At 39.8% G+C, this 18,819-nt stretch overlaps 1 protein-coding gene across 1 annotated transcript; it reads right to left on the bottom strand.

Moving 5' to 3' along the window:
• Window positions 1-489: 489 nt before the first annotated feature.
• On the bottom strand, window positions 490-13,315 carry LOC107227412 (homeobox protein six1). Its single transcript, XM_015668542.2, has 4 exons — window positions 11,809-13,315; window positions 10,350-10,811; window positions 2,388-2,713; window positions 490-1,354 (listed from the first exon to the last, which is right to left on the bottom strand). Exons 1-4 carry the CDS (start codon window positions 12,231-12,233, stop codon window positions 1,182-1,184), a joined length of 1,386 nt encoding a protein of 461 aa, XP_015524028.2. The 5' UTR covers window positions 12,234-13,315; the 3' UTR covers window positions 490-1,181.
• Window positions 13,316-18,819: the final 5,504 nt, after the last annotated feature.

The raw sequence follows: 18,819 nt of genomic DNA, 5'->3' as shown, positions 1-18,819 counted from the left end.
TTTTTTGTTTTTTCTTCCTCCTTATTTCTGTTACATGCTTGTTTTCATATATTATATACAATACATACACAACCGTAAGATCATAATATTTTCTTCTTATGTACACTTACAGCGAAAACATGAAAAAAAAAAAAAAAAAAAAAGAGCAACAGAGAAAAAACCCGTAGAGGTTCCCTTTCCTTTTACCCGCACTGAACGCTATCGTTCCATGCTGATAATTAAGTACTCGTTAAAAACACTATATCAATTATCACTTAGCGTAGATTTTTTAATTCATCGTCCCGTTTCCCCTTTATTTATTTTTACATCTAACTAATCTTTTTCTGAATTAAATTAAACCAGAGAAAGGCTTGCGCTGAATTTTTGTTTCACACTGGGATATACACGTATAAATATATGTGTAGCATTTTTTCTTTATACTTTGTTTATTTAATTTTTATATATGTATATATAATATATATATATATAGTACTGTAGTACGCATGGCTATAAAACTTAATTTCCTATTTCTTTGCCGTATTGTATCATAATCTCCTTACCTATAAGAAGATTTTCAAGTAACCCCTTGCGATTTTTCCTAGACCCCTTAACGCGGCAACCAAAAATGGTATATACATTATTCCGCCCACGTTCTTCCCTCATTTCCCGTTCTCGATTTATACTTTTATTTCCCTTGCACCATTTGCAAAAGGTCCGCAACACGACACACTGCATGGAAAGGCAGCTGCCATTCGCATACGCTGGCTTAAGAGGAGCTGCAACACGGACGGATGTAATGGATTCTCGAAACCTGTTTCCCGAGGCCCTCCCATTCTCTCCAGTTGGGCAACGCGCGTTCTTTGGTCCTCATTGGTCCTTCGGACTCCTTTCTTTACGTGATCAGGTAACACGCACCGCGTCACCTCCAGAGAACCGAATGTAGGAAATGTGCGCGTGTGTGTATTTATAAGAACCAGCGGCCATGCTTGTCACTCACGCGAAAGCCAAACGTGCCGGTTTCTTCCTCCGTTCTCGTCCGTGACGCGCAATGACAATTTTCACACCTCCGATTAGTCTTTGGATTCAATGGTAAATGCAACACCCGCAAGTCAAGCAAAGGCTTGGATTCTTGCGAGAACGTCTTCGTCCGTCGTTTGATCATCTTCCCCGTTTTCCTGATCATGGTCCTGCTCCTCCATGGGTCACATGGAGTGCTGGGGCGGTGGTAACATGATCTCGTAACCGGTCGGCATCGACTGCTGATGGTGATGGGGTCCGGCCATCATCTGGTGGTGGTGGGACTGCTGGTGGTAGTACTGATGATGCATGCTCGAGTGGCTCGAATAGTATACCGAGCTCTGCTCCAAATCCTTACCTGGAACCAGAAAAGTCACACTAAAATCGGAGAAATTTCATTCTGCTACAGTCACTGGCCAAAAAAAAAATCAAAAATTTTCCGCAATATCATTTATGACAGCATTCCAACTACGTGTAACAGGTGTTCGTTGACAGACTGAGAAAAGCTCAATTTGTTAATGTCAGGTATTAAAAATAAATCTAGTACAATGATCATCGTTACAATAATGGTTTAAAGTGTTTCGAGTTGTAAGAAAATACGATACTATTAACTATTTAGTGTCACTCGGTTATAAATACTACATTTTTTGTTTATAGCAACATTAAATCTGATTGTTTACTTTATTAGATTTGTTGAACTTAATAAACCTTTAACATCAATTTATTGATGCGCCGACTTTAAACCATCACAGTTACAAAACCCATTTTCATTTTGTACTATACTTATTTTTCAGTTGTAATAAAATACGAAAATAGTTCCAAACTGCACAGCAACCACGCCAAGAATTTTCCCTTGGTGCAGCTCCATTTGTGCATTGCATAACTATACTACAATACAATATAAATTTCTTAAATGTGATCAATCTATTTTCGGGTATCTGGTAAGCGAAGAAAATGAACCCAAAAGAAATAGAATCTGATAAAAAACAAGCATTTCGAACGCACTGACAGTAAAAACTTTCCTCAAATTGTTAATATCTCAGTTTGTGTCTTTGAAATTTACTCCGGTTCATTTCTACTTCGTAGTCGAGTTGACTGTTGTTAAATTCGTGTTTAATATCATTGGTGAAAAAGACATTGCTATAAATTTAAAAAAAAATTTATTCTCATTTCTTGAATCATGATTTAGGCAGACCGGACCATTTATCCTTGGCACAATAATTAAAGTACCCACCTAAATTCACAGTGCTGGAAAATCTACTAGCTACAGAAAAAATCAGTGGCACGTATAAATTACAACTGGAAAAGTGTAGGTATTCTCTCGTTATTATTAAATTCCTGCTAATGTGCAATCCATACTCGTTGTCGGAGAATGAACAAATCCAACTTACTCGTGTCGTAAAGACTGCGGCCGTAGCAGAGAGACTTGACGTCGTTTATGGGACTCAGGCCGCCGTTGTGGACCGAGGAAGGCGTGACTGGGGCCGCGTACCCGTGATGATGAGGCCCCATAGGACTCATGCCCATCGGACTACACGGGTTCAGGGCCGCCGGTGACATGCCCATTGTAGAGAGCGGCGACATCGCAAGACTCGGACTTCCCGAGTCCAGGGGCTGAAGTGCCTGGTGATTTCCTCCGCCACTCGAAGATACCGATCCGTTCACCGATTGAACTCCGTTTGACGGGGCGCTCTGGCAGTTCAGCGGCAACATGTCACTGTAATCAAAGGTTCTGTGTATATTTCTTACGCATGAAGTAGTGGTGAATTTTTTAACGAGATTTTTTTGGTCCTGCGGAAGGAAGGTTTCGCACATTCCCAAAACTTATTCATTAATTTCCGTTGATATTGAGATGAAGGTTATTAATATTCCTCGAAATATCAAAATTCGAAGCATTATTTCGAGATGATTAATATAAACCCACCTTGACCGATAAAGAAACTACAGATTTATTACCTTTCTAATTATTCTAGGATTTAGATACGAAACTGAATTTTTTTACTCTTACGACAAATAATTAGTAATATTGATGAAGTTTCAAGATCTCTATGAAACATTATCCAGTTTATTTTATAGATTATAGTTTAGTCTCGGGCTATAACTTTTTAGGAAGAAAGTCTGTATAACGTGAAATGATAAAATTTTGGTAAATCTTGATCCGATCCTCGTATAATATTCCTCATAAAAAACACTATTTTTTTTTAAATATTTTCTGTTCCTAATGTAGAAGTTTTATTTTCCATAAATTACTACCGACCCTGAACGCATTGAAATCAAATCACCAAATAATTTCGAATCTCAAAGAGGTTCATCACCCTCGAAATGCGTTTTCCTTACACTCAGTCGGTTCAAAAATATATTCAACCTAAACACGTTAGAAGATGTCTCGAATGAAGGAATCAGTCAACTTAATTAATGGGCTATACAGTGGAAAAAAAATTGGTAACTAAATAATACTGATAAAATCCGATAAATAAATTCACACTGAGTACAGTGAATATAATTAAACGGTTGCAAAAATTTGAAAACCAAATTAGGGAACTTGTGTTGAAGTTATAAAACTTTCAGAATACTGTGTGTATTATTCCGGGGAAAGAGCTTCGCCGCCTGCTACATCATAAGTTTCAAAATCGATTTACTAGCAAACCAAGTTCTTAAAATTAATAAAACAATTCAACATCAGCATGTTCTTATTAAAAGAAGTCAATCACAGTTCTTCTTTTTTTTAGGAGGGAGGGGAAGGAAAATTTTGTCATCATCTTTAGGCATTTTTTGGTGAACCACCGCTACAGCAACCAAGGTGTACGAAAACAATATTAACGGTTTCATTAACAAAAGTTCAGCCAATTTGTCGAATCAACGAATTTAGCTACAGGTTGAAGATGTTTTAACGATCAGAAACGAGCTACTCTGCATCTTTTCTTCATTGTATATAAGGGTTTTTCAAAAGACAATACTTTGCGATTTTCCACCAATGCACCCCATAAAAAGTTTGTTTATGTCAAAGGATGAGCCATCCACGTCACGTGGAAGATCGTAAATTACTGTTTTCTCAAACACCCTATTGTACGTACAAACGTGTAATTTCAGGGCTTGCGTAAATTATTGAACACAAATTACACTGTCTTAATTTCCTAGCTGTGTGTCAAAGTTCAAAGATATTCGAGGGGCATGCAATGACAGAGGACAGTGAAGGAGCGTGCAAGCCACGTGTCCGAATAGCAAGTGTCCCAGTTTTGTTTTCGTTTAAAATCTAATAATCAACCACGAGCAAGTACAGAGGGGTGCTTGACTGGCGCAGCGTGCGAGTATTTCCTCTCCTCTCCTCTCCTCTCCTCTGCTCTCTTTTCGCCTCCAGCCGCCCAGCATGCAACGGAGAGCCGGAGAGCCGTTGAACAGTAGGTCCGTAGTTTTTAATGTTTGTCCCACATGTTGAAGTCACGTCCAAGAAGCCTTCTCGGAATCTGCGATCGTATGAAGTTGGTCCCGTCGTCCGTCGACCGTCGACCGTTGGTCATTTATCGCATTGTTCTTAGCGCCTAACTTCAGGAGCTCCTTTCGCCCTCCCAAGATCCTCTCTTTCTCTGGTGTTTAAAACAAGATTGCGAGCGAGCGCGTGAATAATGCGTGACATGAGGTGGGCCCAGTGCCCGTTTCAAAATCTTCCTCTCTCACTCTCGCCCCCGCACGCCGCAAACTTTCCTGCGGTAGAAATCCCGTTTGACCTTGTCTGAAATCCTCCGGAAAGACGAAAAAGAAAAAAAAATAAATAAAAAAACAAACAGAAAGAAAAATAGGCCAAAAGTCGACACGGGATCAAAAACCACGTCTTTTTTTTGTCGACGGCTCGTATTTGTGTAGCATTCGCACGGGAAAGTCCTCTTTCATAGACATCCGAAGTGGTTGACATTCAACGAAACGCGTCATGTTTGTTTCAATTATTTCAGGGATCGCTTGTCTGTTGCAGATTTTGGCAGAGTACCTCTTTCAAAAACTGTTTAAGCTCGAGAATCTAAAAAAAAAAAAATTCTCTCGAAAGTGGATTTATATGTGAAAGGTAAAAGAGTTGATTACGGAACGGTTTTCATTATGTAATATAGAAAACACAATATTATCGAGCAATTACTCGTCGAATTTCGTTCTTCAAAAGACGATGAATAAAATGACCCGAAAGTGAAAGTAGAAATTGAATCTGTCTTACCAGTGTTTCGCAAAAATTAAATTATTCACGTTGCAGATCCTAAAACCGAATGAGCTGCTTCATTGTTGAGCGAAACACGGCAGTAATTAAGATTCGAAAAATTCTTGGTTTGATTAAGCACGTCAAAATTTTTTTCGGATGCCGTAGAGAAGACGCTTTCGCCGAGAGAGCGGCGGCTCGAAATGCAATTAGTGAAATTTGCAGACATAGGTATAGCGGTGAAAGAGAAGCCATGGTATATAAATGGCGCGAAACTAGAGCCGATGTAACTGAATCCAGGCCGTACCATAAAACGGTAATGGGGCGTAACGCTGCGGCCACTGAAGATTCCCATGTGTACGTAGGTATGATCACTGTGTTACCCATGTCCGTTAAGTATATATATAAATACGTAATATATACATATATGCCTCCACGAGCCCTGCGTGTAATCTAAAAATTTCTTGTGAGACCGGATTCGGCGCGGGATGAAGTTTGACAGGTGAGATGGAAGTGAAAATTTCATTCGCTCAAGAATGTCATAAATTTAATAACTACAAGTGAAATTGTAAATCCAAGAAACTTGAATGCAGAAGATTGCAAGAATCAGTCACGACAACTGGAACCATTGGAAATCACATGCTGCAAACGTTGAAAAAATCACGCTACGCGCATCGATAATCGTGAAGATCGCAAGTGTTGCGGTAAATCTCAAACGGGTTCAATTTCATAATAACCCATTGACCTCCAACTTTTCGCCTACTGTCGTTGATGTCCAGTCGATAGACGTCCGATGCCCTCCCAGCGTTCTCATCGATTTTCAGTGATTTGGTGTGATTTCCTGTGACTCCATCTAATCCAAAGATCACCGAAGATCGTTTGGAGCGCTCAGAAATAATCGGAGCTCAATTCAAAACCACTTGGTATACTGGAAATCAATGACAATCACATGACAAGATAGCAATCAGTAGAAATAACTCGTATTGAACGTTAATCAATTTCAACGATACATTTGATTTCCGCGCAAATAGCCCGCTGGAAAATTCAATACTGACCGCTCAACCGGGATCCAATTTTTTCACGGCTCGGGATCTCTGACTAGGCTCGCAGGTCGTTGCGGGGATTTCGAATCATTCCTTGCTGCTCCCCGTGTAGCCATGACCGCGGACTCTCGTAGCCATAACAACGCCAGGCAACGGTGCCGTACACAGATACATAGCGAGAGAGAGAGAAAGGGAGAGAGAAAGAGAGAGAGAGAGAGAGATGCGATGTGCATGTAGCCCGAACTCGGCCCTGAATAACGCGTTTGATGATGTTTGTAGCCACCATGCAGGTTGAATGTGAGCACTCTGTTTGTACGTGCCGAAATCCGGTGTGGGTGAATAATAATTAACGGAGAGGAGCGACGGGGGCAGGAGCGGATATAGATTACGATTAGTCTGATTAACCAGAAGTATTCCTGATAGGGGAAGGTGTTGCCCATTTCTTAGCCGTGACCCTGCAGCACACACTCGACACGTAATGTCGAATTCCTCATTGGCAACCTTAATGAAATTTAATTACGTGTATTTTGGGGGGGGGATTTTTTTCTTTAAACCATAGTCAATTTTTTTAAGACTCTAATACTTGTTTGCATTTGCGACGCGAATATACTACAGCCGTTGTGGCGATAGGTACATACCCTTTCTACTCGACCGATTTCATGATGAACATCAGCACAGGAAGATCGAAATACATGAAGAATTTTTAGGTATTATCGAAGGAGGAATATTACCGCGAAACGATTCTTGTCGCCATTTTTATCGTCGTAAAATAACACTTGGTAACTTGTAATGAGGGTGGAAAAGGAATCGTATACCGTCAAAATTTTATATCCAGTAGAAAAACGGCGGCCATGATGATTTTTTGCCAGCGTTTCAATTTGTGCGTCAAGTATTTTGCAAGCATTTTTTTTTCAATGTCACCATACCGAAACTTGCTTATTTGAATACGACACATTCGATCCCCAGGAATCAATTGTGCACCATGAATTTACTCCAGATACGAATCCGTCAAAAACACGAATATGTAATTCTTCTATCAAATCCACCGTAAGTAAAACCTCTTTTTCAGACAAGCCAAAGTATGAAAATATCATTGAAGAAGAATTTCACACGCTTATGAAATGCCTTTATATCTCAAAACTTGATTTGGTTTTACATACTGAAATTAAATATTTTTTACGGAAACCTAAAGTTTTGAAAAATGTGATTAAAATCTGTGTATCAGCCTGGGATCGCATCTCTTGCGAAAACGCAACGCTGCATATGCGTCCGAGGATAGATCCGAAATGGTCTCAAAGTTCGCGGCGGGCATTTCTAATACGGACGTACAAATACACCGAAAGGGAGTCAGCCTCGTAGAAAATGATTTAGTACGGTGTCCGTCGAGGTCCTGAAAAGGTCCTGCGAGGGATATCCCGTACTCGTGACACATGTAGAAACACTTGTTGCACGCGCTGAAAAGTCGGACCCCCCGTGGATACACGTGTCCCGCACGTACGCTTTACGCATGGTATTCCATACCAGGAGCAGTGCAATAACTACCGACTACAAAGAAGAAAATGAAGAGAAAAGCCTCAGAGTTTTGAGAATAACAGGGATTGTCGTTACCAGACAACAAAACTGGTCACAATATCGATTATCATTCATTGTACTGGGTAAAAGCTGACACACCCAATATATGTACAACGTTGGCAAACCAATAACGAAGGTCTGGCAAGTACTTGACCAAAATTGTCGTTCAAGAATGAGGGTCAAGTGTATATGTTACAATGTATTACACGCTATTTGTCACCGAGTGTCCTTTGGAATGGCAAATTAAAGACAGAAGTGCAAAGAGGACGAAAAAGTCTGTTGAGAAGGCGACTAATAATTATCTCGAGTTGATACATGCGTTTTAATTGGTTCTTAATTACTCCAGTCCTAAACCGATTCACACATGACTGCTATTGATACCGTAACATTTCAAGGGACGTAAACAGCCAGCGTGTAACTTCTGTGAAACTTTTGTGAAACTCTGTGTATTTATTAATTTCACCTTTAATCTATTCAATTGTAGTCAATTTGTTATTGAAACCTTAGTTTGAGCAAGTTTTCTATAGAAGTTATTGATGTCTGATACACTTTGCTGCTTAAAAAATGGTGCTTGCACAGATGAAAGCACTTTTTCTATCATTTGCGAATTTGGTCATAACTGGGTCAAACGATAGTCAAAAAGTGAAACGATATATCGAAATTTTGATTTTCTACGGACAATAAGTTGGCATGGGATGAATATGAGGATGAATGGGACCTACGGTGGCCTGAATCAAAAGTTAGAAACAGAGAAAATACAGTTAAAAAATCATTAGCAATGTTACTTGCGCTAATTATAGTGAAAATGAATAAAATAATAATATCCCCACTGTGCAATAACTGAACTGAAGCAAATCTGACAAGGCGAGTAGGGCGGTTTGATGTCGCGAACTGCGTTGTCCTTGCACGTGGTGAAAGGTAAGGACCCCCGATTTAACGTGTTTTTTTGATTTTCAATCTCATGGGCCTTGGTTGCTGAGATATCGCGAATTGAAAATTTGGATTTTCGAATGGGTTTCGACTAGCGCTTAGAGTATGTAGAGTAGGGCGATGGAGAAAGAGGTCTTTGTTTAGAATTCGCTCTTCTCAGAAATTCTTGCACTTTTTCACTAAAAAATACCTTACGGAATAGGCCTGGATTGATAATTTTTTTCCCTACTTCCTCAACAACGTTGAAATTTTGAAAAAAAGATATTTTTGGGAATTTCAAAATTGAGATATTCTTAAGTCTTTCGGTGGCTATGTTTTGTACGACGTAACAAAAGTGCCTGTAAAACTTAAGATGTGTGTAATTCTTTTTACTACCCAAAATATATGTTGATATTCGTAAAAACAAATTTTTTCAACTTTTAAATATTTAAATACTACTCTCTTCTTCTAATAATAATTTGATGAGACAATATTTAATATTGGCTTTCATTCCTCCGGTTCCGTGTGAGTGTTCACTGTATAGCAATAAGAGAAATAAAGAGCAATGAAATGTATCAACATTTGAAAGTTGAAAAAATTAGTTTTCACAAATTTCAACATAAATTTTTCAGTAGTAAAAAAATTGCACGCATCTCAGAGCTTACGAAAAATCTGGTTTCGTCGAACAAAACATAATCACCGAAGGATTTAAGGATATCTCAAATTTTAAATTCCCAAAAATAGCCTTTTTCCAAATTTCTAAGCCGTTGAGGCAGTAGGAAAAAATTATTTTCATCCCAGCCCTTTCGGGTAGGCTATTTTTCAGTGAAAAAGTGCAAAAATTTCGGAGAAGCGCGATATCTAAAAAAAGGGTTTTCTCTAAACCTAGCCCTCCTCTACATACTTTAAGCGCGAGCCCAAAACCACCCCAAAATCCAAAAATTTAAAATCGCGATATCTTAAGCGGGGGTCTTTACCTTTCACCACGTGCAAGGACAACCCGATTCGCAACATCAAGCCTCCCTACTCTCCTTCTGAGTAAATTCGAATAACACAAGCTAAGACATCAAGAATTTGAAACACAATTTTACGATTAGAATGTTCAAAATGATTAAATTCGAGTGCTTTGGTATGCTTAGAGGGGTTTTGGACTTGTTTTGTTCACCACAATGATCGGCACAGATAAACTGACAAAGTTTTCCAAACAGTTACGTCCAGAGTAGATAAGAATAAATTAGTGCAAATATAGTACAACAGACTTATATTATATTCTAACTGTATAACTACCTTGTATTGCATTAGACTTCTTGAATGTTTTACGGCAATTCGTGGTGATCCGATTAACGAGGAAAATGAGTTGAAAAATATAAGAATTGGATCAGAAACACCAGAGTTCGAAATTGTCCGAAACCTTTTCTCAAACTGTGAATATTTTATAATTCGCTTGTATTACTCGAATTTCCTTCAAACCAATTCCATCATTCAGAAAGGATGTGTCGTTCCATTCGTATTCACCGTCATTGGCGCCAATAACAGTACCAGATATTATTTAAAGCCAGTTTTTCCACTTTTCCCGACTCTTTCAATTCGGACGGATGATCCGGCGGTAAAAAGCCCTAATTGTAATGACCATAATTTGTGAAACTCACGTTCTAGCCTGCGGCGTGCGATCCCTCTGTCGACGATTTTTGAACCAATTGGAGACCTGAGTGAGAGTGAGTCCGGTTTTTTTTGCGAGGTTCTTCTTCTCGTCGGGCGTCGGATAGCGGTTTCTGAGGTAACAGGCCTTCAGGGCGTTCCTCGAGCGCTCCTTGAAGCAGTAGACGGTCTCCTCGCCGTCCCAGATCGTCTTTGGCAAAGGGTACTTTTTCCTGAGCCGATACTTGTCGACTGCGCCTAGAGGGCGTCCCCGGATCTTCTCGGCCTCGCGGTAATGCGCCTTGAACCACATCTGCTGGAGCTCAGGATGCCGTCGTGGCGAGAAGGGATGCCCTTCCAGGATCGAGTAGAGCTCGTGGTATGCGCCTCTGTGAAACGCAACCGCTGCTCGAGCCATCAGCACGCTTTCACCACCTCGGAGAAGCTCCCCAGGTGGTAGAGACCACAGAAACCTTTTGAAGAAGAGGATTTCTTTTAGATGGAAAACGCCTGGTTTCAACCAACGCGATAAATTACGATAAAAGAAAACACACGATAGATACATTGCATGAAACGTGAGATACTTCTTCAACGATCGGCTCCAGTATTCAAGATGAAAATTTTGAAACTCCGCCCAATGGAATTGATCGACGAAATATCGATGTTTAAATTATTTGTTTATTGAAACATTAACCAATTTGGAAAGTTTCTTTTTTGAAGAATCTAAACGTCGTTTTATTCCTTCAAGATTTTGGCACAGCCAGATTGTTGTTCAATGAATATTCTTTCCGTGAATCATAGTATTTTCACAATAGTTGACAAACAGATCATTTTATCATTCAAGACGTGGAAAATACGTACCGGTCGTTGCGTTTCTGAAATGAAGCCAAAGAAACTTGAACAAATCTCAAAAAATTCTTGAAGAAAAACAATTTGTGTACACAACCGTGGTGTTTCCTATAATGCTTGCCTACGTATCATTATTATAAACATGGGGAGTGCAGAATCAAGGAAGAATCTGCGAACTTGTTCAATCTAACTTACAATGAATCCAGCGCGGATTACTTGCCTAAACGTTGTAAATAGCGATAAGCAACGTCACTGCAGAGACGTGATGAATTTTGAAAAACCATAACCAGTTACACGCGTATAGAGTACGGACTGGACTCGAAGTATCATCGAAAGACCGTGAGGAACCGTTTTCAAAAGCAGTGCAGTTTTTTTCCTGCGAATCTGAGTACCGAAACGTTATTTTCACATGAAACACTGAATGAACAACCGAATTCGCAAAGGTGAAAATTTTCAAGCGACGGATCGCGCTCGTGACAAAGCGAAGCTACGGTTTGAAACGACGACAGTCCAAGCTTTTCACCCAAATTCTGAAGCGAAGGGGACGTCGAAGTGGCCTTAATAATTTCATAGAGAATTTTAAAATCGGAACCCCCGTTCTAAAAATGAAGAGAGACTAACCTTGTCAGGCTATCGATGTCGTGGCTCTGCGAGAGGGCTTCGCACATGCAAGATATCTGTTCTGGACTAAAATTGTTCGCGTTACTAGGAACGGCGAGTCCAGTAGCGGATCCGTTTACGTTACTGGAAGCACCGCAGGACATTAATTCCTGGGGATACTGGGGACTGCCATTCGTCGGCGTCATTGTCTGCGGATGAGGATGGGGATGGTGATGAAGGGGCAATCCGGTCATCGCCGATGACCCGTTGTAGGATGAACTCCCAACCGAGGATCCGACGACACCGCGGTGCAAAGAGCCCATCTGGTTGTTGCATTCGCTGCTGGGCGAGGACAAGTGATCCGAGCTATCAGACATCCTGGCTACTCGCTCCTGGAATTTCGCTCCCTTTTTCACTGAGCACCACTCACCCAGCCCAACAACCATTCGCCGGGTTTCACGGGACTCCCTTCACCCCAACATCGTGTTTTTTCACGCGCAAATTCAAATTTGTTGAATCTTTGTTTATTCTTATAATTTCGGGCGAGGAGAGAGCCCGACTTCTTTGTCGAGGAATCCTATTTTCTGTTCGAATCCAAGGACCAAAATTGATTTTACTAAATACACTGACACGCACACTTGACTTTTGTTGATTGGTTCGTCACAGTTTCCGTAGTAATCGACGCTTTATTTCCTTCTTTCTTTATCACCGCGCCGCAATGCACTTAACGTTTAAATATTAGGAGAATTAGGGGAACTCTGCAGAAAACTGTGATTATAGTTTGACGATCGGCGCATCGGTGATCGAATCTTGTTCAATGTGCACAACGGAGCAACTGATTCATTCGACATGTGAAAAATTGCTATTCTGAGAAAACGCATTTATCGCACCACCAACAAAACCACAGGTTACATTACCGCTAACAAGTCTCTGTTCGGTTGTGATCTTCTCCTGCACGATGTTCCCCGTCATTTTCTTGATACTCTCGCACATTCGTTATATTCATATCTCCACTTATCTATTAACAAAAATAAAAATCCGAATCATTCTCGAACGTTTTTGTCAATTCTTTCAGCCGGCCACTGTAACCAACACAACGCGATTACAGAACTGCCGGATTCCCTCCGAAACTCGCGATCCACGCTCGAAGTGTTCGATCTGTTCGATACAAAAGTTTACGCGCATTAAAAATATTCCACCGCCACAACACGGTATTGCGTATTTGGTTTTTAGTTACACCGCAGGTGATGTACTGTCGTAAGCACAAAGTGCACACACTATTGGCTCCCATCCATCCGTCAACGTTTGGTTAGTGGCCGTGTTATCGGCGTTCATAGTGAATTATCCTCCTCCTCACAAGAGTTATCGATAAAACCGACAAAGTTTAAATCACCGATTTATCGCCAATCCATGCCAACGGTTTATTATGCGTGAGAGGCATTTGTCCGGAGATTTGCGGAGGGCTTATAGGGCATCGAAGCGCACTGAGCCGAGTGACCCGAGTCACCAAGTTAGTAACTGAACACTACGAACCCAACGAAACGCCGCCGTCGCGTCGTAATGCAATGTAGGTATTAGAGAGAAGCGCGTAGGCACCAGTTTCTCTCTCCCTCTTCTCTCGTTCTCCCTCTTTCTTTTTCTCACCGGTCTCCGTCTCTCCTCTCTCTCATTTTTTTCTACCTCTCTTGTTCCCTCCCCCCTCCCTGCCGCCGGATCACTCTCTCTCTCTCTCTCTCTCTCTCTCTTTTTCTCGCCTTTTTTTTTCTCGCCGTTTATTTGGCTCACCCGGCAGGCCGCCGTTCCCATTGGTCGCGAGGCGGGATTTCCGCTTTTCTCATTGGCTGACGAACGGGGGCGGCCAACCCCTTGTCCAAACCACCCTCCACGGTCTGGAGGACTAGCAGCGTTGATACCTCCACTCTGGCGAGAAATATCCATCTATGCCCGCCGACATCAAATTCTCACCTGTCCGCCTTCCTCGATTTCCTAACAATTACGAAATTTCGTTACGTATTTTCTTATTTTTTTCTTTTCATTTTATGTTTTCACATTCTCATTTAATTGTAATTTCTTTATTGTACCTGTGCTCTAATTTAATTCGATGTTTTATCGATAATGCGTCACCTTCTCACTCCACGGATTTTTGGAAGTAGGTCCAGTGAAGACAACGGAATTATCGTCACGTTTCAGCCCAAGGCGAGGGTACTCCCAATAAAATTTAGTTGCAAAATGCAACCTTGACTTGTCGTATTGACCGAAAATTGAAGAACAAAAAGAGGGAAAAAGTTATAGAGGAACTGCATCGTGCTAAAAACACCGCGATTCGAATCTACCACAGCTAATTTACACGTTAAACTCAAGACAATCTTTTTTTTCCGTCATTCTCCAAACCTCCCAACAAGAAAGATGTTGACACAGAGAAACCAGGAAATGGGGGAGAACGATTATCGACCAATCAGGAATAGATCGATAACTTTACTCAATCATTATTAATGATTTATAGAAGTCGCCGAGTCTCTCATCATCTTGTCTTAAATTGACGGATTTTGAATGGCTAACTTTTTTACACATTCCCAAGACTAACCTTTTCCGGTATTTCGACTATTGTTTCAAGATTTTGACCTCGGTATGATTAAATAAATAATCGGTATCTATTAATCATATATTGCCTCAAGGCATTGTACCGGTCATCACTTGCAAAGATATTATTTTTGTGTTACTTCATTCGAACCTGTAAATGTCTACAAGTTTGGCCGATATGCACCTAACCACTCACGGTTAGAAAAAAAATTTCCAGCAAGTCAACTAATATACTTTTGGGTTGGTTTAACCATTTTTTAATGTATTACTCACTGAAAGAAAAAGTACAAATTACAAATTGTATGTTGATGTGACAATTTAAATGTTAAAATTACAAAAATTTGTTTCATATTTACTAACAAACAACATAAATGTAAAGTGAATATTGCAATCCAGAGAAGGAATCCAGTGAATAGCATTCGAATATCGATCTATTGGTGAGCTGTCTTTTTCAAAATCGAATAGGTTTCCGAGCTCGCATGCGTTTTTACCGACAAACCGTACCCCGTATTTTTTTAACATTGTATGTAATGACTCAAAATGACCAACTACGTAAGGGATCGAGTTGAACTTTTTGGATTCCAAGTTGAGATCTTCTACCTCATTGTATTATTGTTATCCTCAAGAAACCTAATTTTACCAACTCTGGAGTTGATGTGTTTCCTCTGAAACCACGACGAATATTCACTCAAACGTAGTGTATCAACAATGAGCGCTAAATTTTTCACCCAAAATTCAGGATTGGCAAGTTTAATCCCTGGATTAACTAAATTAGACATGGGGTGATGAGAATGAAAGTTCAAGTACCTTCGAGACCAAGTGTTTTTATGGGACCAATCCGTTTTAATCCTAGACTGCACGTTCATGATCATCCAAAAATCATCCAAAAAGCTGATCTTGTTTTCTAAATCTTCTTCCAACGTAAATTATAGCCTAAGGTAGCAACTGTTGAACATGCTCAGCATTTCGTCTACTTTGTTGAAGGAAATCTGTAACATCTATATAGTATCTATAATGAAAGAAAAATTTAAACCCCAAACGACGAATACAATGACACGCAAGATTATCCATGGCCAGGTCTGACAGGATCGGAGACAAAGGTGAACCTATCGGTGAACCAAATCTTTACGTATAAGTGGCGTTATTGAACTTATATCTGGCTGCATCGAAGCAAATATTAACCGCAGTAATAAACTCCGTTAATGGGAAAGAAATATTTCTTTCCAAATCTGACCGACGTTTTTTCAAGGCTTTAATAATGGCCAAACTTTTGGGTACGTTAGTGAACAAGGCGACCACGTTCAATGAAATCAAAATTTAACGGTCCGGAAGACGAAAGCTTCTAACAGCCTCCACAAGAGCCAAGATGTGCTTGCAAAATCAAAACAATGTCGAACAAATCGATAAATAATCTCCGGAATCGTAAATGAAACGAAATTAATTCAAACCATCAGTCAAGTAATGAACAGTAAGAACTGTACTATCATAAAGATATTGAAAATCTAATATATATATATATTGCATGTTTTATGATTAAATAACAATCCTGCAACCAGGATCTGATTTTTCTGTTGAAGATACTAGTAATTATAATTATTTTCAATGTTTTAATGTTTTATTCCTGTTATTGTAGATCCTCAAACGCATCTGTAACAATTGGGAAGCGCCCTGGCGGCAAAATTTTCTGAAAGTGGTAAAAACATGTGCGACAGGCGCTACAGGTTCTTGAACGATGCTATTGACGAAATGCTGTAGCTCTCGCTTTATACCTGGATGACAAGCTGTGCAGCAGGCAAAAACATATCGCTGCAGTGACTGGTGACTGCATGTAGCTACAACACTTATGTCTTCAGATAAGCAGATCATCGGAATGGAAACTAGAATTAATAAATTGCTAGTCACAGAACCGAAACGCAAATTTAATTTTTTCAATTACTTGATCATTCGATTAGCAGTGCAAGTCTGCAATTCGTGTAACGTGCCTGCAAAGTGAGACTTTCACATTCATTTTCACAGTTCATACATAGAAGATATTCCACTTTGAAATTTAAAGAGAATACGGAACTCGATGATTTGAATATATCACGTAAATGATGGTGAAAAAAACATGAGAAAAAAGCAAACGAACAGTAAGAGCTTTCCTCTACTAAAGTTCGTGTGTCAAGATGCATGCAACTGCTGTAGCATTCAGAAGACCCGCTGCAGACCGTAAAAAACGAGCGTCTTCCCTGTATAGCAAGAAACGTGACACTGAAATTCCAATCTCAGAATTTATGGTACAATCACGTGATTTCTGCGTTGAATAGTAGATTCTTACGAACTCGTTTTTACTGTGTTCCGTCCGTTTACTTGTGTCATGATATTTTTACACGCGTAGTTTAAACATCTTAGTATATCTACCGTGCAAGAAATTACGTTAGCAATTTCTAAATCGATGTTCGTTGATTCTATAAAATAATTGTACCTTTTTTTATTCCATCTTTGTTTCTGCTTCACGATTAAACACGATTGTTTCATTTCAGATACTATTCGTGGAGAGATACTTTTACAACGTAAATCGTTGGGAAATATATACAGTAGGGTGGTTTCCTTTGACTTTTGTTTTTTTTTTGTTTTTTTTTTTCTCTCACGTTTTCTTACCCTTCGAAAAGCTAGTTTTTAGTCTCAAACGAAGCCTCGCGAAATCAGTACTCGGTAGCATAATAATAAAAGGTGCCTCATCCGGTTTGAATTTTTCAAACACTCCAACCGAAATATCTCGAAAACTATACAAGCTGGGAAGCTGTTTTTGGTTTCATCAGCAGATGATCAAATTTTCGACAAAAAAGATCGAGACTACTATACACTTAAATGTTCGTTTTATATTCGATGCGAACGTTTAACGTTGACTGAATTGAATAAATGAATGGAGATGCTTATTACTTTATACATTTTTATCTCACCCGTGTTCTAAGCTAATACAAATAATGTCAAGTAGCAGTCACGAAATTTGTCAAAGAAAATTGGATGATCAACAAAATGAAACCAAGAACAGCTCCCTAACTTGAATAGTTTTCGATATATTTCGGATAGAGTGTTTGAAAAATTCAAACCGAATGAGGCACTTTTTAGAATTTTGTTACCGAGTTCCGGTTTCACGACCTTTCATTTGAAACTAAAAACTAACTTTTCGAAGGGTACGAAGGAAACAAAAAAAAAAAAGTTAACAAAAACCCACCATAATATACAGTGTGAATTGTTAACCATAGAATGGTCAGTTTTCTACCAGAGTTTAATGCGCATGCGCTACAATTCGAAAGCGGTTGTTTGCCAGGGTGACCAACCGTCATGCAGGTTACCTCTAAAATTTTGACAGTTATCGCTGGCAGTTGTGTTCCACACCGACAGCTGTCATAATTTTTGAGGTTACATACGTCGCGTCGAACTTTCGTGTAAATTTCTGACGGTTGGTCACCCTGGCAAACAACCGCTCTCGGATTTTAGCGCGTGCGCATTAAACTGTAGCAGACAACGGACCATTCTATCGTTAGCAGTTCACTCTGTATATGCAGACGTGAGTTCACTGTTGGAAATAATTTGTGTCATATGACTGGTTAATTTTTTACAGTGGATCAGTAAATTGAAACGCTGTCAATGGTATATCACGAAAATCTCCAAATTTTGTAACTCGATCCAAGTATGATACCGATTGATTTTCAAGTATTGTAAAATGCCGAGTTTCTATTATTTGAGAATAAAACTAGCAAAGTCTCAATTCACAAATCATCTAAAAATGCAAATGTCAAGGCACCTATCATCTACCGTACACGGAAATAAAATAATGACGTCATCGTGGATATTATAAAGCGGATATTTTTATAAAAGCTCCTATAATATGACTGCAGGTATCTAGAATCCGGTTGAAATTGATGGAAAATATACAAACGAGCTCGAGCGGATTTACACGTATGTATAAGTATATGCCGCGTGTAGCAACAAACACCGGAAACTGGCTACATATAGTGTCAACTGCAAAGCTATCGGTCAGCCAACACCTTGTTTTCATCTAATTGCGATAACATGTGTGCAGCGGGTACCAAAGCGATATCCAACCCGCCCCCTTTCCCCAGCCTTTTCCGCACTTCCACACATGTACTGCATGATAATACTCGAATCGGCCACCATGAATGATACAACATACCTGGGCAAGTATGTCCAGTTTGCCTCCGGGATGAACCCGATCCCTTGCATATCGTCACGCCTCGATGTCTGCATTCGTGAACCCCGATGCGCTTGGATTTTTAAAATCACTTTGGGTAAATGGTTCCCATGCAATTTTTCAAAATTTTGTAATCCTAGTCATAAAGTAGAATGGCTAGGCAATGATAGACAATAAGGACCGGAAGTTCGAAAACTCGAGAATATGATATTCGCAGAATTTGAAAATGTAGAAAGTGAACACATAAGAAGGTA

Source organism: Neodiprion lecontei, chromosome 3 (assembly GCF_021901455.1).
Source record: "Neodiprion lecontei isolate iyNeoLeco1 chromosome 3, iyNeoLeco1.1, whole genome shotgun sequence".
NCBI lineage: Eukaryota > Metazoa > Arthropoda > Insecta > Hymenoptera > Diprionidae > Neodiprion > Neodiprion lecontei.
This window is presented reverse-complemented; position numbering and strand designations above follow the sequence as displayed.